The 27,979-nt window shown below is 40.0% G+C and overlaps 2 protein-coding genes across 10 annotated transcripts in view; one reads left to right on the plus strand and one right to left on the minus strand.

Annotated features, from left to right (window-relative positions):
* COL14A1 (collagen type XIV alpha 1 chain) overlaps positions 1–16,313 on the plus strand; it is a 115,340-nt gene extending 99,027 nt beyond the window's left edge. For 5 of the 9 annotated variants that reach the window (XM_048286242.1, XM_048286240.1, XM_048286243.1 and 2 more), the window contains 8 exons: positions 1,485–1,538; positions 2,417–2,488; positions 4,523–4,558; positions 4,971–5,037; positions 5,549–5,737; positions 12,907–12,984; positions 13,913–14,068; positions 15,425–16,313. In XM_048286242.1, the coding sequence (XP_048142199.1) occupies positions 1,485–1,538; positions 2,417–2,488; positions 4,523–4,558; positions 4,971–5,037; positions 5,549–5,737; positions 12,907–12,984; positions 13,913–14,068; positions 15,425–15,738 (966 nt within the window). In that variant the 3' untranslated portion in view covers positions 15,739–16,313. Of the gene's footprint in view, positions 1–1,484; positions 1,539–2,416; positions 2,489–4,522; positions 4,559–4,970; positions 5,038–5,548; positions 5,738–12,906; positions 12,985–13,912; positions 14,069–14,858 lie in introns of all 9 variants that reach the window. The other 4 variants (XM_048286244.1, XM_048286245.1, XM_048286247.1 and 1 more) reach the window with 3 other exon arrangements.
* Positions 16,314–17,227: 914 nt separating this feature from the next.
* MRPL13 (mitochondrial ribosomal protein L13) overlaps positions 17,228–27,979 on the minus strand; it is a 33,999-nt gene continuing 23,247 nt past the window's right edge. Inside the window, exon 7 of the mRNA XM_048286254.1 lies at positions 17,228–19,888. Within this exon, the coding sequence (XP_048142211.1) occupies positions 19,864–19,888 (25 nt within the window). The 3' untranslated portion in view covers positions 17,228–19,863. The remainder of the gene's footprint in view (positions 19,889–27,979) is intronic.

Consider the following 27,979-nt stretch of genomic DNA (forward strand, 5'->3'; position numbering starts at 1 on the left):
ATCCACACTAGATCCTAGAAGTCAGTGGAAAGCACTCTATTTCCCTCCTCCATACATTAAGCCCTTAAAATGGTCAAACCAGTTTTCATCCTGCTTTGGAACTGAGAAAAAATAAATGTAGGTTTTACATCTTTGCTTTAAAAGTGAAACATAAATATGAAGGTATCAACTTCATCTGGCTACAGTGTGAAATAGGAAGGTATTTCCTTATCAAGTCTAAGGATGCATGGATGACATAATGTGAATTGACTGTGTGGCTTATTTTACCACCAAAACACCCTTCCAGTAGGATTTAAAAAAACTTTCCAGGTATATGGCAGATAATAATACTCTCCAGCCATTTTTCATGCCATATGATTGCAGAATTGAATAATAGTTTCCAAATTATGCAAAGCATAAAACTAGTAGAATATGTTACATTCATTACTAAAACCATGTCAGAAACAAAGATTTGGAAAAAAGTACAAAGCAAAAAAGTTGTAAATTTTTCTTCTGAAGCTCCATGAGATACTGAGGCCTGGAATGTTCTTTACTCTGTGTGTCACCATAAACATTTCAAACTTTTCAGCAATAAAACAGTTTCCCGCATAAACCACCTTTCAAACTGGTCTTGAGCCAGAGGTAAAACCATATTTCTCCTGTTTAGGCTGTTTAGTAATTAAAGAATTGCCTAATCACCAGGCTTGTCAGAAAACCATGCTTTATAGCACGTGGATACAAAATGCATGTATTGGTTAATTTGTAAGAATACTTTAGTAATAAATAGTGTATTTTCTTCTACATCTGGTCAGTCTTTTTTTCTGTGATGTACTCACTTTCCAGTTTCCAAGTTATCTTTAGTTTTTGGCTCTCATTTCTGGAAGCTCTGAGGCACGTTCATAATGTAAACCACATGAACATTCCTGCTGCTTCCTGACTCAGGACCTCAGTGATAGCTGGAGCATATGTACAGCACTGCTGGGCAGAGAGACCCACTCTCAGTTGCCATCTTTCAGCACCTCATCAGCAGGACTGTGAATACTTGCAACCAGTGAGAGCAGATGTAGAAATATGACCTTGTGGTAGAGAGGTTGGACAGCAAACCCTCTCATTTATTTCCCTACAGAAGTGTTCTAAGTGAAATTCACTCAGAGGTGAAAATTGCCAGTATGAAGAATTTTGTATTGTTTTTTCTTACTTCAAAAGTATTGTGTGAGACTAGCTGGATTTTTTTTTTTTTTTAAATCTTGGTGACACTATGGCTCCTTTTCAGAAATAAACCCTCCCCAGGGCAAATAAGGGAATTTTTTCCTAAGAAATCACTACCAACAGGTATTAATTTAAAAAAAAAAAAACAAACAACCAAAACCAACCAAACACAACAACTAAGCAAAACAAAACTAAAGAACAAAAGTAAAATATTTCTTCTAGATGAAACAGAACAGAACAGATTCATGAAGTACATATAAAAAGCTGATTAAATTGCATTTATTTATCTTCTATAGGGCTTTCCTGGCAAGGATGGACCCACAGGCCCACAAGGACCTCCTGGCCCAATGGTGAGTATTGCCCATAGAATTTGTTACTGTAAAAGTCAGCAGGATTTTGGGGGATCATAGGTCACACTGTTATCTATGCTACAGTGGATAGAGCAAGGCCAAGGGAAGTTGGAATTCTCACGATGCGCAGAGTTGGCAGAGAGCTGCTTGTCCAGTGTAATTTCTTTCCACTCCTACTTAGCTCAAGAAGAAAATGTCTCCCATGGGAAGGGGAGAGAGTTGTTCTGTCAATAGATTGATAACTTGTTCTTGGTCAAGTAACTGCACTATAAAGAGGGAATTACTGCTCTTAACATTTGAAACAAGACTTTCTTTTTGTCAAAAATTCCAATTTGGACTGTTAACTGAAGTGAACCACCAAGTTTTACTTGGTCCGGAGGCTGGAGGTGAGCACAGGTGCTCTCAAAGAGTAATCAAGGAAGACAGCAGAGGCTACATCCAGCCTCTAACGCAGGATGTATGTTGCCTTCAGAAGCAGTCTCAGTCTTCTCAGGGCAGCTAGGCAAAGTTAATGCCTTCTTAATAGACTGAAAAGATTAGGTGAAGCTACTGGTGGTACTGAGTATTCTCCAATCCAGCTTTTTGTTTTTACAAAGAACATTCTGAGTTGCCCCCCCTGAACACAGTATTGACATCACAGGATTTAGTCCAGTGGTTCAGCAACTTCTGCCCGTTCCAGAAAGCAACCCAAGTTATTTTCCTCAAGTGATTTTCTCAGAGCTGTGCTTTTGGTGCTCTTTTTCCTGCAAACTGTACTTCATAGTCCTCCCTCTGGGAATCTCCAGTCTTTGACTGACAGAACTGTCTGTGCACTTCCCATCAGGACTCATGGATGTTGATTGCCATCACCACTATTTTCTTTCTCTTTTTCCACATAGGGCATACCTGGTGCTCCAGGTGTTCCAGGTGTTACTGGAAGTCAGGGGCCACAAGGTGATATTGGAGCTCCTGTAAGTGAAACTAATTAGTATTTCTCTGTCTGCTGTTGTGCATTAGTTGGTTCCTGAGCCTGGCTTCACTCTTGGACAGAACTCCTCAATATTTATTGCTTATGATCTGTTCACAGTTAGGGGCTAAGTTAAACATCATATTGACCTTGCCTTGTTCATTCTTTCTAATTAAATTTATTTGTTGGTCTTACATACAATGTTTGGAATATAGGGATTAGAGAGTCAAAACACAAGATTAAAACACAGAAGTTAAAAACACAACTATGTGAATTTGTAGTCTTTTTGTAATTACTTTCTTCTTTTTTTTCCCCTTTGCCCTTCAAGTGACTCTCTGGAAATTCAAGTATGCCATTTATTAACATGAATATTTCCAAAATATTATTCTGATTTCCAAACTGTGAAAATAATATATGAATAAAAATCTGTCTTTTGTGGTTGCTTGGTGTTTACATCAGAACAAATGAATAATGACTAGGGCTTTTTCTAGATTGCTATTATAAATTTGACTATCAGTTTCATAGTGTGCAAAATTATATCCTCTATATCTAAAATTAGTATTAGGAACCTCCAATATTAAGTTCGTCTCCCAGACATTATTTTTTATTATTATTAAAAAAAAAAACCCAGAACAAAACAGTTTGACTGGAAGAAAGGAATACAACTATGAAATGAGTGTGTAAATTATGTAAAAGAGAAAATTTATAGTGGACTTCTTTTTTTCTGTAAGAGTTCAGACACTATTATGTATTCATATTTTAACATTTGACTACTTGTTTAATTATGAAGCCTGCTCAGCTTTTTCCCATCTATTATAGTAAACATTCTATTTAATTTTTAAAGACATCAGAATGGGACAGTGTGCATTTCTGACTCTATTTGTAGAATAGAAAATTTTCTTCCGAAATCCAGTTTGGTTTGGAGATTTAGGCCAATGCAAGCATTTTCCTATGGTTAAGTGGAAATGAAATTAAATTGACTGATAATACATAAGTGAAGATAATAACCTAATGCCCAGTTCTACATAGTTTCTAAGTGTGATCATGGAAGATGCAAAGGAGATTTGAGGCGCTATGGAACTTTTACTATCAATATATAACATGTTGACTGTGCAGTTCCTGTCCAAACACATGTTCCAGATATTGAACTAAATTTTCTAGAATGTAGATATTCCTGTGAGTCATGTAAGAGCTCTGCTGTGCATGGTTAGACTCTAGTAGTGCAGAAAAAAACAGGTGGCTGAAAAATTACTGAGCTTCAGTAACAATCTATTCCAAAACGTAGAGTTATAGAGGCCTTAGAAACAATCTTTAAGTTTTTGTAGGATTTTCTTCTCTCCAAGGATAGACTAAGCTGTGCTTTAACCATGTATCAGCTGGCTGGTTACCTATGCAGAAGCACAGAGTAGTCTGAGTTCGAGGGGAACCACAAGGATCATCAAGTCCAGCTCTCAAGTGGATGGCCCATACAGGGCTCTGACCAATAGACCTTTCCTTGCTTTAGGAGTTCCTGAGAAATGTGTAGCCCACCCCAAAACCTGACATTGGTGGAGTTGTAACTGCCCTAGACGACTTGTTCCAATCCATAATCCTCCTCACCATCATTACAGTATTACATTATCCTTAATGTCATATGTAATTTTCTGTGCAGTTTAATCCCATTGCTGACTCTGTTCATAGTGGATGCAGAGGCTCACTACAGCAAATTTCAGGCTGCTATTTTGCAAAAATTAGACCTGTTTCAGCCATGTGAAATGCATCATGTGGTGGCCTGTCCTTGCTGCTACTGTGAACAAGGGAATTCAGTGTGTGACAAGCACCTGAGAAAGTCATTGTTCCCATGTAATTGCCAAAGGTGAACATTCTGTAGAGTACTGAAATGAGTGTATTTGTTACTGTCACAGAACCTCCTCAAAGCTTGTTTATTGTTTATTTTTTTCTCCCTTTTCTATGAATCTGCAAGGAAGACAATATTTAGGTGTTAAAAATTTTAAGCAGAACAAAATGAGAACTAATTTTGTACTGAATCTTTTCATAGGGTCCTCCTGGAGCTAAGGGTGAAAGGGGTGAACGGGTAAGTCTATGTTCATGTTAGCCGTGGTTTGTTTCCTGCCTGGCCTTGTGTTTCAAAAAGAGCTTTTCCTGACAATTTATGTTTCTCTGTGTTTACAGGCACAGCAGTTTTCTCTTTGCAATTAAGCAAACTTTCCTTCTTTTCCAGACATGGTCTTATATATAGCTACATTAATATTTTGAAGGTGGGAAGTATGTGGCAGTAAGCATGTCTCCAAATCTCTTATTAGGGTTATCTTCTCAGACCTCTGATTGCTGGCCAAAAAGAGAAATAGGAATTCTTTGGCTTTCCTTTCTCATCTGTGAGGATATAATGTGTCAGCAGTAATAAATATCTTTCATTGCTCAAAGTGCTTTCAGCACAGAACTGAGTCAAGGAACTGTTTCATGACACTGCTGCTGTTGTTATCCAGGGCGATCTCCAGTCCCAGGCAATGGTCCGGGCTGTTGCTCGTCAAGTGTGTGAACAGCTCATCCAAGGCAAGTACATGGATGGTCCATATGCTTCTCTCTCTAGAATGAAACTTTTCCTGCCACAGTTACTTACAAATATGACACCTTTCAAAATATCCAAGGAGACCTGTTTGTTTTATACTAGACAGCTGGGATTTATGTTCCAACTAGATTTATGTTCAACCGGATTTATGTCCAACTAGAGCTGATTAGCATCAGCCATCTAAAAAAAAGCTGGAATTGTCTCCAAGCTGTGACACTATACAGAAGCTTCTGCTGCAAGAATTTTAAATTTTTATAGACATAAAATACCAATGCCCCCAAAACCTTTACCAAAGTAAGAAAATAAAATCTTGCACAATAGTTCTCCCATTTTCTATGCCCTCCCTAAACTACTATTTCTCCCCTAACAAGCGCACAACTTCATAATACCAAAGCATGACAGACCACAGCCTTGACAACCTGCCAGTACTCTGTTCAAACTTTGCTGAACCAGATTTTCCACTGCTACTTGAAAATTATGAATTTTTCCTGACAGGTCATATGGCAAGATATAACTCAATTCTGAACCAGATTCCAAGCCAGTCTGTCTCAACACGAACCATCGCGGGACCTCCTGGTGAGCCAGGTCGGCCAGGGGCTCCAGGGCCACAGGGTGAGCAAGGATCACCAGGCATGCAAGGGTTTCCAGGAAGCCCCGGTCAGCCAGGAAGACCAGGAGAAAGAGGTAGGCTGCATACTTCACAAATACAAAATTACACCTCCCTTTCCTGATACAGTCTAATAGCTTTTGTTTCCTGTGTAAATGTGAAAGCAACAGTTTTCTCATTGGCTAACTGGTGAGCTTAACACAGACTGTAATGAAGGCTCTGGAGACTCTGTCATGAAGGTCATGCAGGCTTTGCCGAGTGTGATTTGGTAGAATCTGACAGAGGTTTAATGTTTAAACTGCTAAATATTGGTGGAATCTAATTGTGCACATCCATCACATCATGTTTCATCTTAGTGAGGCTCTGAAGGGAGCAGAATCTCTAAATAAGCAAAAGAACAACTGAAGAAAGTTAGATGCAAAACTGATGTGTATGTTGGGGAAAAGTTGAGCTTTTCTGATAACAAAATGTGTCAGTCTAGGTATTTCTGAGTCATGATCATCTGAAAGGAGCAATATTGATAAGAAGAGAGAAAAATTTCTAGTTTGAGGAGTAGAGAGGATAAAAAAGAGGAAATGGTGAGGTCAGCGAGAAGTAATACACTTAACATTTACAAGAATTCTCTTCTGTATTCTTACATGTAGGCTAGATCCCCCTCTCCTTTCCTCCATGAGCACTGTCTAACAACAAAACAAGCTCCATGTTTGATTTACTCTCTCTCTGTGCAACCCTGGCAATCTTTTGTGTCCCAGAGTAGCACTAACCTCAGAAGGTAATACTGAGTAGATCTATAATTGCGAAAGTGCTTTGAAGAATATCACATGAGGTGACCAAAAACCCAAGAGACAAATGTGATATTCAAAAGCAGTGAATTGGTGTTGCTGTTACAAAATCTGCTGACTAGGATTTTAAAAATTAATTGCTATGAAGGCTGTTCAGGAACTTAATAGTTCCAGTTCACAGTAGCCATTATGACCATAGTTAAAACATTGTTTTTAATAGAAAGTCTTTGAGTGAACCTGTGAGTCTTGCCCTCAAGACTGTAATTTTGAAAAAAAGAGGCAAAGTTTCAGGTACTGACCGTTCAGTCATGCTGCTGCCTGCTCCAGCTGAGCAAAAACCAGACACTGTCCAGAAAGGAAGAATGAGGGAGCGTGAGACAAGTAGAAAAGAAGATTGGAAGAGACAGCAGCTGAGGAACTGACTTTAAAAAGAGTGATCTGGAGACGCTGAATGCAGATTTCAGGATACTTGATTCCATGCTAATACTAGCATATTTTAAATGGCTTCTTGGGAAGAGGCTGTTCAAGCTAGGACTTCGGGAATGGGGCAACCGAAATGCCAGGCTACAAAAAAAGGAACATGTCTGACATTTAGCTTGTACTTTCTATTGTATTTGCTGTGCTGAGGTCCAGACATGCATGTTGTATACTGTGAAATCACAGAGTGATTAGATACAGTTATTTAAATGAAATGTGATGTGGGTCAGCCCACTGCAGACAGTGTTAATGCCTGGGAAGCAGCACTGGCAATAGAGTACAGAAAGGGTAAAAGCACATTAAAAAGACTATTGCCCTTTTCCTTTCTATTACCCTTTTCCTCTCTATATATGGATAACTGATAACTGATGATTTTGGCAGGTAGTTCTTGTGAGGAGTTTTATACTTGGTAGAGAGAAAGCTCTAATCAAGCATCCTTCAGGACTACAGTCAGCCAGAGCTCTCTGCAGATTTTCATAAAATGAAATACCAAATGTTGGGAATGTTTTACCATACTTGCAGATTAAAATGAGGTTGTTTCAAGAAACAAGAATCCATGCATAAACTTTAAGACAAAATAATTGTCTAGTTTATTTGGAGTGAAAATGGATTTTAGGACATTCATGTAACTGGAGCCTTGAACAGAATCTGTAAGAAAGAGGAAGGAGCTCCTTCAGAAACTAGGCAAAAGTGTATAATAATTTTTTACTCCTTGAGGATTCAATTTCTTCAGAAGCAACTGAATTTTTAGACTGATGTGTGTTTGATGTAGTAGCACTTTATTGAGCAGGAAGATACCTTTTGCTACAGACCCTTGGAATATTTCTGAATCCATTTCTAAGGAATTGCTCTAAGCCAACCCCAAAATGCAAAAATGAAAATTAAAAATTATTTAACCAGCTTCATGCTTGTGGAAAATGATTGGAAGTTTTTTGTGCATTCCCAATTCTCACTTAACTCCTAACTACATATCAAACAGGGAAGTAGCAGACTAAAATTGTTCAGCTTCTGGGTGGAAGGAAGAGTTTTTAAGTTTCCAGTGACTACAGAGAGGATGGTAAATGATCAGACTCCATCCCTTGCTGTGTTCTGAAGCACCGCTTGCATTTCACTTGTATAACAATGTATAGTCTTGTCCTGAAGATCTCCAGCCAGCCACCTGGAAGTCTTTATGAACAATGTGTTTCTTTTCACTAATGTCATCAGCATTTTGGCTGTGTATGAAGCCAATTTTATGTTCAAGCCCAGTGCCAGATTAGCAACTCTGAAAGTCAGGCTTCACCTCTAAGTTCAGAAAATGCCCTGCAATAGAGTGTGCTAACTAGTAATAGCCATTAGAAGGAAAAAACAACAGTTTGCTTATCCGGAAGTGTTGCTTTTTTCCCCTCAGACTGTTGGGATTGCTGCAAGAGCCTGTTACTGGCTCTGAGCTGAGTGGCAAGGCGCTGGTAGAGCGGGAAGATAAAAGGTGGGTGGAGGCCAGGTGTTTCTTCCTGCTCACCTCTCCTGCCTTCCACCTATTCAATCCCAGCCTGTAAGAAGGGGGCACTTCAGAAAGCAGCGTGTGGAACTGGTTAGAAATGGTGCAGCAAAGAGAGCTTTACTGGAAAATGTCAGCAGTGAGAGACATCAGTGGGCTTCCCTGCTAACTTGCCTGGCCAATAGCTTCTTTTCCCTTGTTTACCTTGTCACTCTGCCAAGCATTAATCAGATGTTTGAGAGAGTGTTTGGAGTTCTGTTAGAAACCTCCACTTGAACTTCTAGGTCAATGATGTCCTATTCCTGGATGGAATTCCTCTCAGTAGTAACACACTGAGCTGGTCCTTCTAAGAGAGACCACCTCAGTGAGAAAGGACTAGTCATTCTCTTGACAGATTCAGTTCTCAGTGTCTGTTTCCAGCTGAGAGGCCACGTTGTATTACCAGGCCCCTACAGTACATAATCCCAGATAAATTACTAGAATTTTGCTCTTTGCTTATATGCATAAGTATAGGGGTTTGGAAAAAACCCGAACATTGATTATTCACAGCACTCATCTCTGTTTGAATTTTAACTAGTTCACAGCACTGTTTCCTGGTTTTCTTTCAGCTAGTTTGAACATATTTTGTTTTGGTTTTGTTTATGAACTGGGACTTCAACAACTAGTGTCTGGCTTCTGAGTGCCCAGGAAGTAGTTGACCCTCTGCAAAATAATATAAAAACCGAGAGTCAACATGTCTTTTTCTTCTTTTTGGTTTCCAGTTATTTTTATAATATATGGGTAGTTTTCTCAACTTTGAGGAAAAATGGAAAGGCCATAGTAAAAATTATTCTGAGGCACTGCTAGCCTTCAGATGTTGTGAAAGTGCAGTATTTCTATTACCAGATAGACTTCAGCTCTTATGTGGCCTGAAGTGGTACACAAAACTTACAGCTACTTGGCCCATCCCACTATGATTAAAGTACAATAAATACCTAAGCTGTCACTGGGAAATTTAATGTCCTCAAGCACAGCTTCATCCTTATTTGCTTCCTGGCTTCATATGAAAGAGCCAGTTAAACATGTGTTATCAAAAGCCACATTTACAGCTGTGATGGCAAAATTCCAGTGGAATTAAATGTAACTTTTGCCAGTTGCATCAATTAAATATTTTTATTTCCAATGTTAGCTTCATCTGAATTAAAAAAGAAAAAAATCACAACCCTGTGTTATTATGCACTATGCTCACAGCTGAACATCTTTAAAAGAAGACATTTTTGGTAGCAGTTTAATTTTATTTAAATGCAGTAGGTAGTTCTCACAGGACAGTATTCTCTTAAAGACAAAATTAGATAAAGAACACCTGAGATTTTCATTTGTGTGGAAACCATGGAAATTTAATTTTCTTTGCTAGAAAATGTGTTCATGAGCTTGGTTTTGTTTTCAATAACTGATGCTATCAGAGTTATCTTTAGTGAAGGGTTGGAAATAATTGATTTCTGTTGCTTGTGATCTCCATGGGGCTGAACTTAAGAGGATGGGGACAAGATATAAACCCATGGTTGGCATGAAGGGGGGAGATAGTTTGATGGTATTGCTGAAGCATGGCCATAGCACAGGTATGAAAGCAGTTCCTGGAACCTGAAGGCACTCAACTCAAACGGCAAGTTTTGATACATGCTTTCATTCTGAGGGCAGTTAGCCATTGCAGTAACCTACAAAGCAGTAACCTACGAGAATGATGGCTTGTCTGGTTGGCTTTCTGTAAGCTGTGTCCTACTGGCACCAAAGATGACTTGGGTGAATTTTGAATATTCTGCTATTTATTAGGAGCAAATCAAGAGGTCTATGAGTCTCTTAAGTCTGTCAGGGAAGCCCATGGCTTTAACTCATAAGCATTTTGCCTTAGGAGTAGGATATTTTTGCGTCAGTGTTTATGTTCTCTTTAACTTGGGTAAACTTTACTGGAAATCAGACTAAGAGAAACCTGATGCAGACTTTTATCTTGGCCTTCAGTGTTTGCTTTTAAAGAAGCTTTGCCCTGCACAAGAGATTCATCACTTATTCCAGAATGAACATTTTCTTCTTAGCCTGTGTAGATTTGTTCCACGTTTAGCATTTCTTACTGACATTTTATCCTGTGAACATCACACATGGCTGTGTAGTTTTGTGTGTGTTAATAATTATAATTGAGTACAACATTGTGGCTGTTGTCTTTGAAGTTGCCAAGTAATGTTAGCATGCAGTAGGATAAGCAATGGTCCTTGTACTAAACATCTGTTTAGATTCCAGATGGTTGTAATGGGTCAGTCTTCTTAGGAAAAAAGCATTTCACACAAACAGACTTCGCCTTTTGCAAACGGCAAGCCTTTCCTTTCAGGTCCTGTGTGGTAAGAGATAATTTGGATGCATTTACCTTGTTGCAAGGCCTGCAGCACAGGCAGAGAATTGCCATAGATTAGTTTCTGTGTATGTTTGAAGAAGGGCTAAGCAAATTTTAGGCATCTGGAAAAAAACACCACCACCCTCCCCATAAAATTATGCAATTGAAGGAGATAAAAGGCAGAAAAGGGAAACAGGCAATACCTTAACTATGCCAGGACAGCGGCAAAGAACCTTGTAGAGGTAAGACAAAGGGGTCATCATGCTTCAGTTAAAAATTATATGCTCAGTGTGGATTTACTGGTTGCAGTGGTGTGGCCTGTGTTTTCCATGTGGTTGGGGCACACAATATGTCGCCCTGGAAGCCTCTTGTTCCTGCAGAAGACCCAGAAGTCCTCAGCAGATACTGAATCCACTTCAGTTCCTCAGACTCTCATTTGATAAACTCGATGTAAGCAATTCTTTGCCACCGTTGGGTTTTAATTACTGTTTTTTCTACACTTAGACTTTTTATTTACTTAGTTGCTTCCATTAGAAATTAGCTTAAGAAGGTGAAAAAGATCTTCTATGACTCCCTGAGGGGAAACCCTATGAGGAGGGGCTGAGGTCTCTTGGTTTCTTCAGCTAGGAGGAGACAGAAGAGAGACCTCATTGCAGTCTACAACTTCCTCATGAGGGGAAGAGGAGGGGCCGGCACTGATCTCTTCTCTGTGTGACCAGTGACAGAACCTGAGGGAAAGGCCTGAAGTTGTGTCAGGGAAGGTTTAGGCTGATTATTAGGAAAAGGTTCTTCACCCAGAGGGTGGTTGGGCACTGGAACAGGCTCCCCAGGTCACGGCATCAAGCCTGATGGAGCTCAAGAAATATTTGGACAATGCTCTTAGGGACATGGTGTGACTCTTGGTGATGGTCCTGTGCAGGGCTGGGAGTCAGACTCGATGATCCTTGTGGTGCCTTCCAACTCAGCATATTCTGTGATTCCTTACAAAAATGAGGGGTTCTCCAGCTGTTTTGCCCTAAGAGGTAGCAGTTACCTGAGCAGAGGGGAAGGAGGGAACCCAGTCAGCTGGAATTATAGATACTGCCCCATCCAGGGCAGGAACTGTTTGCTTTCTGCTCTGTGTTGATAAAGGTGCTGTGCATAGGCTTTGACTCTGAAAGTGGGGAAGCTGTGAATCAGGAGAGCAATTACCAGTGCTGGGAGGGAGGTCTGGAAAATGGGGGGGAAGTCCCACAAACCAGCCTGGATTTGGTGTCTTTGAACCATCCAAATTAAACACAGACTTTACAAGAATTTTCAAGTCACCAGTGGAAACTCAGGGTCTGGAATTTATAGTTTTGACACCTACTATAGTTCAACACTGCTTATTGTGATGGCTGCATATAGAAAGTGTTTTTATAGGATGCCATAGAGGTAGTGCAGAAGGAGATGGAAAGCTGGAAGTAAGCAGTTCTTTCTCTGAATGACTAGATTTGTGATCTCCATGCATCAGACACAAGGAGAGAAATTTAGTGCCACGAGCGAGTGTAGGAACACAACTCACTGGCTGTGCATGTTGGAATATCAGAGTTTCAAGACTGGGAAGCACTCAGATTGGGCTTCCTTTGGGGGTCACATTTCGAGTGTGATGAAACTCCTTTCTCATGTTTAACAAGACTGCCATAACCGATAACAACTTTCTCCATGTATGCATAGAACCATCTTGTGCTGAACCACTCTTTGGTGGGTGAATGTTTGAAGGAAAATTTGCTGTAGCACTAAGAATTCGACTTTTCTGGGCCACACAGTAATTTATAGCTACAAGGCTTGGAAGACTCTTTTGACTTACAATAGTTGCACCTTGGTGTAGTCCAGAGGCAGCTTTCCATAGGAAGTGCAGCGTGGAAACTGGCCGATGCCTCTGCATACCATCTCAATGAAACCACCATGGCAGCAGGAATGTTTAAGATCCCAGGAATGACATTTCTCTTCAGAGGCTGTTAGGGGAGGGATGGAAAAAGAACCAAATAATTTTTAATTTTCACATCTTTCCTTCTCTGACATCTGTTTTTAGATGAAAAATAACATATGGAACTATAATCCTGCTTAAATAATAAACGCTGCTCACACTCTTGATCAAAATGTGACTGAGTACTATTTCCTTAGGTTTACCAGGTGAGAAAGGAGAAAAAGGCAATCCAGGTGTTGGAACACAAGGACCCCGAGGCCCACCAGGATCCACAGGTAAACTTAGATTTGAGGCATCAGGATTAGACCACTCCAACCGATATGTGAAGCAGCTTAGATCAGCTCTGTCTTTCTCCTTAAGTACCAGAAGAGTAGCAGTTCAGGCACCGTAATCGTCATAATGTTCTTACTATGTATTATCATGTTGTGATACACCACATGATGGTGTCACCCATCACACAAGTATTTTCATTTCCCCTATGATAAACTGCTTTTCCAAGCCCACCTTTTAAAAATGTTTTAAGTATTTTTTTTTCAGACATGGGTTCTGGAAATGGAAAAATTAATCTGGACTAATTGAATTTGTTTTCTCATTGACTCAAGGTCATACCTAAATGTGAGTTGACGGAGAAACATAAAATAATTAAGCACATTATATCACATGGATTTATATTTAGCTCCTGAAAAAGTAGAGAGGGTGATATCCATGTCCTGTCGAAACAGGAGTAAAACTGGGACTTCATTAGGATATCCTGGCCATTAGGCACTGGTATCAAGTCACAGCATTACCCCAAAACTGTATTGAAAGGGAATGGGAGGAATCAAGAGCTGTGCAGGCATCCAGGGCTGTCCCTTCCCCACAAAAATCCCTTTCCAGAAGTCTGATGTTTGGTGAAACATTTGCTCGAGCTCTGGCTTAAAGCTGTCTCTGGCAAGGAAGATGAAGCAGCAGCCAGAGAGGAGGCTCACTGGGAGTGGGTCTCCTCTCAGGCTGCTGCTCTGTCTTCCTTGCCAGAGGCTGAAGTCTTTCCCTCAGCTTGCCCAGGGGAGTCAGAGCCAGGATGCCTTGTGCCTCCACTCAAACTGTCTCCTGGAAGTGTTTATAGCACTCTCAGTGTCATGTTTTCCAGGCCAGGAAAGGTGGCCTCAAATCCCTGCTCTCATGAAAGACACTGCTCATGTTTCATCTCCCTGTTTTATGCAGGACCTCCTGGAGAAAGTCGAACAGGCAGCCCGGGACCACCGGGATCTCCAGGCCCACGAGGTCCTGCCGGTCACACAGGATCCCCAGGCTCACAGGGTCCTGCTGGGCCTCCAGGGTACTGTGACCCGTCCTCTTGCGCTGGGTATGGCATGGGAGGTGAGTAGTCAGGAGTTGGGGCAGCTGCAGAGGTGAGGGTGGCATTTTCTAACAGCCCAAGTGAGATGGAGGCTACTGGTGAACCTTGCACTAAAATGTGGTAGCTCGCTAAAAATCTGTGTGTCCAGTGTGGCTGTACTTTGTGGGACTGCAGCACAACGAGAAGGTGACCCACTGTAGTGACCAAAGGAAAGTGACCACTGTCTGATCCCAGCCTGTAAAACTGATCCCGCCTACTGGGTTTTGTCCTGTACCTGTTTGTGTAGTTGTATGAGCCTGCTCCATCTCAATGGTCTGTGCTGAAGCCCCACCACCTCATGTTTGTGACAGCAGAGTTTTTACATTTCTAGTTTTTCAAACGTGTTGCTCAACCTCCCCTTCCATGTGCCTCTGAGTGGCATGAGAGCATGACCCTTACTAAACCCGTAGTAGTGTAACCTGGCACAGGAATGCACGTGTCCATCATTAACCAGTGAAGCCATCTGAAGAAAATTATTCTTTCTACATCTTCTCTGTATCCTACTTTCCCACCTCGTTATAGCACGGAGAGGCCATGGGAAGAAGTTAACACAACTACCAAATATTGTATCACCCAACCTAAAATCAAAATTTATTAGTAAAGCACTAGTCACTACAAATGTTACACATAAGGCATATTTGTTTGATGTTTACAGTTTAATCTGCCCCCGAGCTGATTTGTATGTTTTACTTACCTGAATGTTTTTGTTGTCGTCTCTTCCTATCCTTTCCTCCTCACTTCCCCTCCCCGTTGTTCATTTCCTGTTTTAAGGCCCAATTCCTTACAATGGCTACCAATCCAGAAGGTGAAAGGCTCATTCTGGTTCAGGTCTCATTGGGCTGAAGGTCAGAGATGGATGCTGAACTGCTCTGTGCTTTCCAGCAACGATAATGACTACCACTAATGAACTTACAGCTGCTGTACATGCACTTGGCTTCCTGGCACTGCTAAAAATTACTGCCTGACCCATTTTTGCCTGCTAGTCATGTATTCTAGCCCATAATTGGAATAAGCTATAGCAGGCAGAGTGTGCAGTGTGTAATGAGCACAGTATTACAACTGGACATTTGACAAATTGTGGTGGTGGTTTCCAACTAACTTGGCTGTCTGTTGGTGGGTTTCCAATTGCTCCAGCTTATTAATTTTGTTAAATGTTTTCATTGTTCCTTTATGTGAATAAAAGATGTGTATTTAAAGATTATATATATATATACTCACACACATGATATAGAAATGCATCTATATGTAAAATGTCAATTTCCTAATGAATGCTCTAATTTTCTACTCCCCTTCTCCTGTGTTAACCGTATGAATACTCTTGGTGGTGGTGGGTTAAGGTGGATACGGTGAGCCAACTGATCAAGACATCCCAGTAGTGCAGTTGCCACATAACTCCTACCAAATCTATGACCCTGAGGACCTTTATGATGGTGAGCAACAGCCGTACGTAGTTCACGGGTCCTACCCCTTACCATACTCCCAGTCCTATCCATCACCTCATCTTGCTCAACCAGAGTTTACTCCTGTTCAAGAAGAGATGGAAGCTGTTGAGCTGAGATCCCCGGGAATCAGTCGCTTCGCAAGGAGGATCGCCAAAAGGAGCGCCCAGAGTCCAGTACGCACAAAGGATGGAAAAAGCCCCTCTCAGTGAACTGTTTAAAAAAGGGAAACATTTTATGTGCATCTGTGTTTGGCCTTTTGTCCAGGTGCCTCACCTGTCACTGAAGATGTTTACAGGCTCTTATGTAAAAGGAAAAGTATACATGGCCAGTTGACACAACAAATAATGGTAATTATCTTGCATGCCAGAAGTTTAGTATGTTAGTGGGTTGGTGCTAGATGATGATGAAAGGTCACTTGTAGATCTTTCTCTGGAGTACTCTTCCATTCACTCTTCAAACTCTATTGAAAAAAATACATCCGGCTAAAAGTTAATGTCTTGTTATCCATTTTTTCCCAGTTGATTACTTTCTGTTTGTTTTGGATGAATTATTTTACTAGCAGAGTAACCTGACTAAATCCACTGGAGAACAATGCATCAGGCGTCCTTGCACCCAGCTTATTATCTTTTTGCAAAGATTTCTTATATTAACAGACCACTGTTTTCTTAACTCACCTAAAACAAATACGCAAGAATGTTCCATGGGAGCACACTGATAATTTATTGTGAACCTCTTTCATTTCTGTTTTGTATGCAAATAAAAGTGGCAAGCTTTTGTATGGTAATTCTGTATTCGATTTTTAACTCAAAACAATTGCATTAGCTCTTCAGGGGACAGAATGCAATGAGAAGGAAATACATTTCTTCTTTTCACCACTTTTGGGCAATGGTTTTATTTTAAAGGATGTAGTATAAACATTATTTAGTATAAATATTATTTAGCCTTATTTTTAAAATTATATATGGGCAAATGCAGAGAGTAACTATGAGATGAGGTAGTTGTGCCAACTGTGGATGTGAGATTTCACATGTCGACATGCCCAAGTCAAAAGACTGGCAGGTGTATTTGGGATGGCAACTTGGGTCAGCTAACGAGGAGAGGAAGGCAAAATGCCAACCCAAAAGCTTGAGCACAGGGCAATTCATTATCTACAAACAAGGTAAGTTATAAAGTGACTCAATAAACAGCTTTGAACAGCACTGGAGACTAAGATTTAGCTCGAACATGGTCATTTAAGCTGGAAGCATAGATTTGGAACACTTTTGCTTTAGCCCGATACAGACATGGAGAGGCTGTCCTGTACATCCCAGGACCATCTTCCTGCTTATCCCTGACTGGGAGGGGGTCTATCCATACCCTACAGTAAAGAAGAGCCTGTTAGGTTTGGCTTCTAGCCAGCAGCTCCCTTAGCTCACCTGGAAGAAGATGAGTGGGTACCTTTACTGTGTAATCCCCAACTATCTTGCCTAGAATTCAGCCTCATTAGTAGCACACACAATTTGCACATGTGACTAGCAGGCTCTGGCTGAGGGCTGTATACCTTTCTAGGTTGCCTTTCTCTTTTCCCCTTACGTTACGTCTTTCACCCCTGACTTCAACCATTTTCTTGGGGAAAGGTGATAAAAGTTGATGGAATGTGAGTCGAATGTCATTTCCTTACCTGCACTTGCATTTAAAATAGAAAGTAGGAAAGTATAATGCACTTTATGGACTTTTTATTTTTTTGCAGCTTAACCCCACTTGACAGAACATTGAGCCCTGATGCGAGCATGGCTCTCTCACACACAAGCAGGTACAAGAGCCTGGCAAGGCTCAGAACACCTGTGTTAATTTACCCCAACTGCAAACTCCCTGTGTCCCTCCCGTGCTGGCCCACTCCCATCCATGTTGTACTGACACAGCTCAGAGTTCTGCCCATCCTATGGAAGTGACCGAGAAGGTCGCTGATGGAAAAAAAATCAGCCTCCAAGCAATTGTGCCTGTGTTGTCTTTGAAAGACTTTTGAGTATCCTGCTAACAGTGCACAGTATATTGGTCTTGACTGGCTGTCCTGCAACACTGTATCCAAATCTCAAGTTCCCGTGGAACCAGAGAGAGTGATAGGGCAAAACCAAGGATGTAGGGCCACAGCGTGGTCAAACTGATCACTTATTTAGTCCACGTAACAGCCTAACCAAATCCCTGAGGGTGCTTGTGGTGTGCAGTTGGTGTCACCTGTGCCGTGCCACTGCAGCAGCTCCACACCAGTCAGCCGGCCTGGGAAAGCAGCTGGAAGCAGCACAACACCCCTCTGACCACAGGGAATTTGGGTGCTCTTGGCCTGAGGGATCCCCTGTGTGGGACATGCACACAACCAGCTGCCACTGCCACACCTCCCCCTCCTCACACCACATGTAGTGAATTAAACAAATGACTTGGGGATAATAAAGTGGCCATACTCATTCCAATTTTATAACAATTTATATGCTAAAGCAGAAGCTCCAATTGCAGTAGTTAATTTGTTTTAACTTTATATTTACTGTGCCATTTACTGGCAACATACTGACCAGAATGCTTCTGGTATCATTGGTCATATGATCACTTGTTCGACATACCTTGGTAATAAAAAGTTACTAACTAGTGGGCTCTACCCAATTAGAAAAATATTATTCAGGAATTGTATGTTCGCCAAAAATAGTAAAACACAGTCAAAATTTTCTCCAAAATCCAGTCTCTGAATAATCAAGAGTATTATATTTTTTCCAGACCACCTTAGAAACTGAAGTTGCTTACTGAAGTATTCAGCACACTAGGAACACCTGATGCCACAGAGATCTTACCAATAAACTTTGTGTACTGTGTCCTTGCACAGGAAAGAGCATTTACTGCAACCTAGGCCTTCTCAAAATACTTTCACTAGTTAATGCAGTGTAGGAACTGACCTGGAAATGAAGGCTGCACATTCACTAGGAAGGAATGTTTCCTGGGATAAGCCCCTCTGAATGTCAAAGAAAGGCCCAATACCAAACCTTTATTTCATGTAATGAAATATGATTATAAATAAACCACTGGTTTTCTTCCAGGATGATGCTTGTACAAAACAGATGTAGAACACTTAAATTCCCCTTACCAAACATTGTAAAATTTGGCAGATAATGTATCAGCATCTCCTACAACACAGAAAACTTCACTTATTTACAGAACAGCTTTGGCTTGAGGGTTTTCCATGCAGGAAAGCAGAAACGAATTTCAGGGAAGCAGCTTGCAAAAGTGAAATAATTTTTATGACTTTTTTTGCATCATTCAACCCTTAACTTAGATTTCCTCATTTAGGTTTTCATAATAAAAATGTTGCTGCTTTGTTCTGTAATATGTTCCCTAAAGTAAGTAAGGCATGTTCCTGTGACTTGAATGAAAATCAGGTTTAGGCTGAAGGGGGAATAAAAGGAAGAGTATCTCCCCTGTGATCTGCCTTTACTGCCTGTTATTTCAACAAGCTCTTGACTGAAATCTATTCTACCCTGGGTTGTCAGCAGACCTCCTCCTAATGAGGAAGAGTCACTTCAGAAACTGCTCTGCACAGCCCCAAGTGGGTGTTTTGGTGTAACAGCACTGGAATCCAGAGGGTGCCATCTCCAAAACCTATGCCCAGCTGGAGCAGTGCTCTGCCTGGTTATTTTCCAAGGCAGACAGAACCATATGAATATTGAGTCTCCCAATGACAACCATGTAACATCTCCACATCAAGAACAAAATATCATTAGGAATACATTTAATGACATTTGGAAGCTAGAAAGTAGAGTCAACCTTGCTGTTGTCATCAGCATACCCAAGATGTAGATGCAGATGACCAGTAGTCTGAAAAAAGTAAGATTATTAAAAAAAAAGTAGTTGCCATTTTGTTCTTTAGAGCACAATGTATCAAAAGATGGCCAAAGCTCGAGGATGAAAAATCATGGCTGGTGACCATAATTATTCTCTGCTCCTCCTGCATGGAAATCAAATTTTGCAACTTTTAGAGTGAGCTACTTCATAGCAGCAGTCAATGTATTGTTTCTATGAGATGCAAATATTCATTACAAAGATATTAATTCTTTAATAATAGTATCAAACCAAATATCATTAACAAATACCAGATCATATGATGCACAGTACAGATGGTATTAACATAACACCTATTCTTAGCCGTTTCAAACACAGTAATTTCTATTATCTTGCCAACTCATGTTTGCTAATAGCTGTCAGAAACATTCAGTATAGAAGGGTTGACTGAGATGCACAGATGCTTCCATGTTAGAAGAATTTTCTTTGGAGGAGGAGAAACACTCCTGATGGCACTGCTTCTTTTATTGTTATTAATTCCTTCGAAAATCTTTAGGTCTGTGGGGGAAAAAAAAAAAAGTGTTTTTAAGAAATGTACGTGCACTACAGTGGCTTTGCTTTAAGGCTGCAGTAGCAGCCTGGTCTAGCTTTATTTCCTTACTCTGGTGCTTGAAGTTTTTTGACAAAGAATATTTTCTGGATTACATGAACAAGACAGAACAAATTAAATTTACTAAAACCTCTAAGAATTTACAAACATCAGGACTAACTGGTCACTCCTACTTTCCTAAGCAAAACAAAAAGCATCTTGAACTGAATGCAGCCTCACAGGGTTTTAAACATGGGCACTAATTTGTCTCCACTTTTTAAAACTGAATAATCCATGCATAAGATGGCGAGTTTTAGTTAACAGCACAGTCCACCACAACACTACTAAAACAGTTAAAACTGATATTTAAAAAAACCTACTAATTTGAATCTTAAAAGTTCTGCAATCCTCTCTGCTTGGATGACAAACATGGAAAACATTCAGATAGAAGCAGACTGCTGTTTGCAATCCTCTGCATTCAAGCACATCACTCTTCCTGCCTGACACACATCCACTGGCTGTAGGAACCACATTCTCCCTGAAACTACAAAGCTCAGACCAGCTCATGGCTTTCAGAATGCAGAGTTTGCAGACTAGATGCACATCTACATGCCTACCATGTCCTGCAGAGAAGCTGCACACGCTGAGCTGTGCCCAGTCGCTCCCCAAACCCCCAGAGCAGGGCAGGGCAGTGGTCTCCGAGGTGCCTGGGACACGCCCAGCATGCGCGCAGCCGGAGCAGCTGCTCCTCACAACCCCCCACACACCTGCAGCCTGGAGGAACACAGCACTCCTCACTGCTTCTCTCATCTGTGAATCAAGCAGGTAGGGGAACGCCCCAGGACTCAACAAGAGAGATATTAACAAAAGTTCTGGAGACATCTAAAGAGATACAGGGCCAGATTTGCTGTGAAGTTGAATGAAAAATTCTGGCATACAGGAAAACCTGCAAACCACTACACTAACAAAGTTAAATTTCTAAAGGTGGTAAATCTTATCTGTAATTTAGCTCATTAATGGAAAAGCAGACAGAAATGGAAGCAGACAGCTTACTTTAAAGCCTGTGAGTTTAAATGGCTGCAGAGATGACACACAGAAATCCAACACTTACTTAGACCTATGTTGCAGTTACAGAATTTGTCAAGCAATAGCACTGCAAAGTGAAGTCATTAACTTATGAGCCCACAGGTTCTCATGTGAAATCAACTCTGGAATTCAGTTTTTATTATTTCAAGAGTAGCATATAAAATTGCGTTAATTTTAAGGAACAACTATAAAGAAGAGCTAGTGTTCATACTGTGATGAATCACAAAGCTTCTTTGTTTCCCATTTAAATAGCATATTCTGTATTAACATTTGGACTTGTTTCTTTTGTGCATGACAGAACTGCTACAAGCACCATATATATTGTTTACATTCTTGCTTAATGTTTAACTTCAACATACTCAATGTTTGATGGCTGGTGTGCACTGGGAAGGCAAGTCACATTTCCTAGAATCCTGGACATCTGTACTTGGACATATTCACGGAATCACAGAATGGTTTGGGTCAGAAGGGACATTAAACATCCTCTGGTTCCAGCCTCTCTGCCATTCCACATTTTCTTGCTCGGATCTCATGCTGCATGCCAGAATAGGTATTTCATTATATCAAAATGTCTGTGGAGTAGTAAGAGTGTGGGATTTTGGAAAATTCTCAGCAGTGACTTAGAAGTTTTATCACTAGACAGGCAGACAGTGCTGAAAGATTTTAGGTAACACAGCATAGTAAAGACATCCTTGTCTTGCAGCTTATAGTTATTACTCTTTCTTTTTATAGGCCAATTCATCCTCTCGTGCATTGCTTAGAGGATTTTGCATTTTTCTATGAATGGCTCACTTAAGACTTCAATCTAGGGTTATGCTGGAGTGCTGCAGAGCTACAGGTCTCACAGCACTGTGTTCTGGGGTGAAAATCCATTTTTTTTCCTTGCTTCCTTGTAATCTGCATTTCAACTTTAATGCTTGTTGTCTTAAAATTTAAATGCACAAAAATGCATAAAACACTGGACTCTTAGTTTGCAGTCTTATGAAGTTAATGAAGCTTAAAGGCAGGATTTTCCACACTGAAACACTTGTGTGAACAAATACAAAAGTTTTTAAAGCCTTTTCTATTGCCACAGTAGGCTTTTATGCCCACTAGTACTTGGCTTTTGGACTGCTTTTGAAGAGACCTTGGCACTAGGAAAGCTAAGCCTTGGAAAACACTGCCTTTGGCAAAAGTGTTACAGGCATTTTGTCAGACGAAGAATATGAACCCACAAAACTGTTGTCTACTCAGAGAGAATTATGAACTACTTGTGACCATCAATGTGCTCATTGGTAAGTGACATAAATCCACGCCAGAGTGTTCTTTGATGGCAGTGCTTTTGCCCTTCCTCAGCAAAGCCCTGAGTTTATGCACTTGGAACAAAGGAAATGCTATCTCCTAGAACAGACAGTTCAGAAATTCACCCAAAGGCAAGACTTCACATAGCTGCTCCTCTTCTTTTTTTTTTTAAAGTAATATTCTTGAGAAAAAAAGCTTTGCTGTGTATTAACAGCAGACTCCAAGACAAGGGGAAATAGGGGGAATATGGGAACCAGTGTCTCTGCAATCTATGCTGAAAGGCAAACTACTATGGGTTCACCAAAAATATGCAATGTTAGTCTGTGCAGCAGATGTCTGCCACCAAAATATATTAAAAATATTTGTCTCACTAACATTTTTATACTCCACATAAAAAGAATTAAAACAGTTTAGTGAATTCTAGGCAAAATACTCAGAAAAATAAATCAGCATCCCATTCATTACAGCAGGCCTCTCAGTGCTTCTCTCCTAACAAATACTTTACCACTAAGTAAAAGGACTGAAGAGTGGGTCCTAAGCTCTGATTACAGCTTTAAATCTCTTAGAGCTGCCCAGGGAGGTCATGGATTCTCCCTCTCTGAAAACACTCAAAACCCACCTGGATGCATTCCTATGTAACCTGCTCTAGGTGACCCTGCTTGGGGGGGTTGGACTGAATGATCTCCTGAGGTGCCTTCCAAACCCTCACAATTCTGTGATTCTGTAAATTCTCCCAATTTTTATCTATACTCACAGCTATCAGAAACGATATACAGCTGACATAAAATGCTGACAATCTACAGCCACTGAACCTTACAAAACAGATAAACTGGATATGTCCAGTTCCTAAGATCAGCTTTGTGATGGAAAACAAAAGTAATTGGTAGAGAGCTTCCCAAAACTCTGCAGAATTAATGTATTTCACATAAATGTTGTCTTTTGATATGGATACCAGCTCTACACTCTGCAGTGCTGAAAGAAACCAATGGACTGTGAGAGTTTTCCCATTTACAGAATAACAGTAACCTCTTTGCTCTGTAGCCCACTTCAAGAAATGAGACTGAGGTCAAACTAAGCCCTAGAACATGGGGAAGTCCTGCATTTCTTCATGGACTTTAGAGACGACTTGAAGAGGCTTGCGTGCTTGGGCTAAAGCTTGCCATTGTAAATCTCTCTTCAGTGTCTATGCAGATTTCACAGCTGCAGTTATGTTTGAAAAGCACTGCAGGAGCGTAGAGCTGGCATCTGTATCATTAATTAATACTGAAATTTGGTGATCATACATGTGCTTTCCTAGCAACTCCAACCAACTCCAACCTACACCACTTTGTGCAGCTGCATAAAACAAGGTTGTCTTTAATCTAGGTCAGTTCTCTGATTCTCCATTCTGTTGCCACACAAGCAGAATGGAGAGGCAGGAAAAGTGATGGATGATTCTTAAAACTGAGCCTCATTGCCAGAAAAAATGCTCACAAAGCTATGACCTCAGCCTCTCAACATGTCAGACGACAAATAGAAACTAACCGCACAAAAAGACCTACTTGCATATTTACAACTATGATGGGACCCCCCACTTCACAGAATATTCAATATTCTTTTTCAGTGTGATGTGAAATATCCTCACTCTCAACTCCTGGAGTGAACATTTATTTCGATCAACTCTGAAGAGACTTGCTGCACAGCTCCATCCTTATTAAATTCTTGTCAGCACATTCCAGCAATGATGTTTCCCTTTGCTTAGCAATGTTTTGTGTAGGTAAAACAGCCTCAGAAAAAATAAAATAAGGGGAGCGTGTGTTACTCTATAAAGGCCAAATCTAAGTAACCACTAGTCTGTGTTATACTGCAACTAACTTGATTTCAAAAAATACACAGGACAACTTCACCATATTATTTCTAGGCAAACAAGCTAAAACCTTGTAACATCTTACAGCAGACAGGTGAAAAACAGCATTACTTACCTCCAAGAAATAATATAAGTAAGCCTGTAGAGTAATATATGACACTGTCTATTCTGTATGTACAGCAGTTATTCTACAAACCAGGCAATATTAAAAAAAATATTTTCTCTTAACTTTTAGTAACTCAGAATACCTCTTCAAAACTACATATTTTAATCCAAATGACTGTATTTCTTAGAACTTTTAAATGCACTGGGATTATCTATAACAATATAATATGTAGTCAACATGGCCCTTCCTTCTTCTTCCAAAAGAAGTTATACACCTGCCCAGTTTCTTCTACTGCATGCTGATAAACAGCACTTGATAACATGACCTTTTCTTCTTTCAAGCTCAAAATCCTGGATAGCCATCTCTCCATAAACAATCCCTACTCACACTGCTTTGATGATGCATTGTCTGAGACTTTTTTATGAGGAAGTTTTATGAAGTCAAATCTCATGGAATTGTTACAGTCATTTGTGTGCTTGCAAGCCTGTGTTAATGACTGCTAATGGTTTCAAACCTGCCTCTGCTGAGGAATAAGACTGTCAGTGCTGCACAAGAAGTGACCTGTCAATACCTGCTCCTGACTCAGCAATGCACACCTGGTGTGGAAGCTCTGAAGATCTCAAATTGCCATCTTCTCTTCACCTGTGGGTAATCATCTCACCATTAGAGCACATGACGCAGAGAGCCTGGGTTCCCTGGAATTTCTGCACTCCCAGCAGCAGTAACAAGGACTGTTCAGAAAGGATTTACTCTTGCGTCAGCACTGCAAAAGGTCGGTGCCTTAAGGCTAAGGAATGCCACAAGCTAATACAGGCAGAGATGAGAGCAGTGGTACAAGAGCAAAAACTGAAGAGGATAGGTTTAGAATTCTGTTAAGATTTTACTGCTTCCATGAATGAGAGAAACCACTCCAGATGCATGAAAACCCCCTTAAAAATTAATAACCATCCTGTAGGAAAGGCACATCTGTCTCTTCCATTCACAGTCTGTACAACACTTTCTATTACCTGAAAAATTTTATGTCTGGTAGGATTCCCATTTGCATAGGTTATCCATTAAAAACAAAACCAAAAAAGTATGTCTTAACCCGCAGTTATCAACATGTTCTAAGATTAACTCATCCCAGAGGGTTTTAGGTCTGTGGCTGCTATGTTAGATTTTATTCAGAGGCCTTTTTCTCCTCCCCCCTTTCCCCATCCTGCTTCCTGAACAGTGTAGAGTTCCCCAAAAGGCTGAAGGAGTCTTCAGCATGACTGCGTAGTTTTACAGCAGCTCTCCCTGACTTTCTTACACAAGTTTCAAGAATTTTAAGAAACAACAAGGATAAAATCTCTCCAAACTTGGCTGAAAAACTAGAACACACAAAGAAATAACTGATGTTAAAGTACTTCTAACCTACCCCTTATTTTTTAAGTACTTAACAAGTGATATCCACTAGCTCATGAAGTCTCATTTAGGGGAGTTTATAAACAACACTGTTTGGAACAGATGACAAACTGGGGAAGACCAATTAGTGAAAAGATTTTGTGGCCTGATCATGCCACTTAGTTACTAGCCCTAAGCCACTCTTTGATCCCATTACTCTGTACTGGCAGGCACACTCGATCTGTATTACTGTGATGCTCTTCTTCATAACTCTGGAAATCACCATCACATGAATTATTGCTAACTGATGACAGTTGTCTGCTTACACAGAATGGTTTTATGGCTCATCTTTCATATCTGCTTATTAAGGGCAATAGGTAGCTTTTAGCCTTATAACAAAAGGTTCCAAATAATTTGGTTTTGTCTAAAGTTAGCATGCAATACACACAACATGGAATTTGCTGTCTATCTGGCACACATTTTAAGGTTATTTTATGAATAAACGATGAAATTTTGAGTATTTAAGATTTGTTTTTATAGACAAACTTCAACACAGAGATAAATTTTACTGTAAATTTTGAAACAAGAGGAATATATGTATTTTTCAGGAACACTTCAAAAGTTGTGCCAAAGTCAATAGCTATTAGGTAAGGGAACTATAGCTAAAGGGGATTTCTGAACACATTTCAACTTTTTCACTATCGACACTAGTAAACCGAAACCCAAGGACCAACACTGCTATCGTTCCCTGGAAAACCAAATTATGTGGTTACACTCAAACATCAACAGTTTGGTGCTGAGGGGAAGATGAATCATTTTTCTGCTCAAGGTGTACCTATTACCCCATGGTAGCTCTATGCCTCTGGTAAAATAATCAATGAAATAGCTAATGGTATTTCAACTATCACTAAACTTGCAATTCACACTGTGGCCTATTCTAAACCATCAACTGCTCTGCTTGGGGCACAAGAATCGTTTCCATGTTGGTGTTGTTCTCATGCAGACTGTTGTCTTGCCTGAAAAGCACTTCTACAAGTATAACTTTACTTGGAGAACAAACCACAGTAACAGAAGCTGCATTTTGTAACAAGACTAAGAAAGGGTGATACTGCTATGACAGTACAGCTATAGTCACTAATCCTCTTCTGCAGAAACAAAACTTAAGATGTTTATTTTGTAGTCTGCAGCTGCAATGTGTTTGCTTTTTTCTACATAAAACTAGCACATGTTGTAATTTTAAAAAAGTGTCCTTAAATCAAGATATCTGATATGCATTTAGGTACTCTTAGTAAAATGAAGAATGGCTTATTGCAATTTAAAATAAAGTGGTTATAACCTCAGTTTCTGTAAAAACAAATTAAGCAAAATTGACCTAAGCTTTTTTAAACTTACTGTAATTCCCTGATTTTGACCTTGATTATATGAATTCTGTCTGGAAAATTATTTAAGTTAAATCAATAGAATATACATGTAAAATTCATCTTAAGATGATGCTTTTTGAAAATAGAAGGTTTCTCTTTTAGTGATATATTCTGCTAAAAACTGTAAGACTGTATACAGAGCAGCACTGTACACTTGGCTTTGGACAAAGAATTACGTTATTCTTCAAATAAAGAGAGAACTGGGTGAAGGAATGGTGAAATACTTTCCAGACTTACTGTCAGGAACAGAAGTGGAAAAAAAGGAAATCGAGACATTTATAAAAGAGTAATTAAAAAATAATCTAACTCTAATTTCATCTGGGCAAGTAGTTCAACAGTATCGTATACAACCATTCTCCTATTGCTTGTCAAATTTCCATTAATTTAGTTTCTGTTCTCACATATGAAATACACCAGCTTAAAAGGAAGGAGAAAGTAGTTTTGGAACTTTCTTTTTGGGAGCCTCTTCACACAGTTCAAATAAAAGGGCCCAGTTACCCATTTAATTACCTCTTACCTTCAACTTTGGTTTTAGATACAACATAAGCTGCCCCCAGGTAAAGCGTCTGAGAATCAGTAGCACTGATCTGTTTCAAGCATGCCAGAGAAAAGCCAGTAATTCAATTCAATAGGCTAAACAATCTGAACATGAATTTGTTGGATTTTTAAGATGATTGAGTTACTGACCCTTCTTGATTAGTGTCCAGTTGCTGCCTGCAGCAAAAACCTAATGTAGAGGAGAGCAATTTTCTTCTTAAGTATCTGTGTGGCTTTTTGTCCACAGGAATTTAGATCCACCTCTGGTAGTGTGAAATGTAAGCCTTGGTTACCTCCAAATCTCCTGTTAAATGAAATGCTAAACAGAATCCTGAGACATTTTAATGCCCTTACTATTGGAAAAAAAAAAAAAAGCTACCAGTGATAGCTTTGATTGGGGTTTAATGATCTCCAGTTA

The sequence above is a fragment of the Corvus hawaiiensis genome, chromosome 26 (genome assembly GCF_020740725.1).
Source record: "Corvus hawaiiensis isolate bCorHaw1 chromosome 26, bCorHaw1.pri.cur, whole genome shotgun sequence".
NCBI classification, from domain to species: Eukaryota; Metazoa; Chordata; class Aves; order Passeriformes; family Corvidae; genus Corvus; species Corvus hawaiiensis.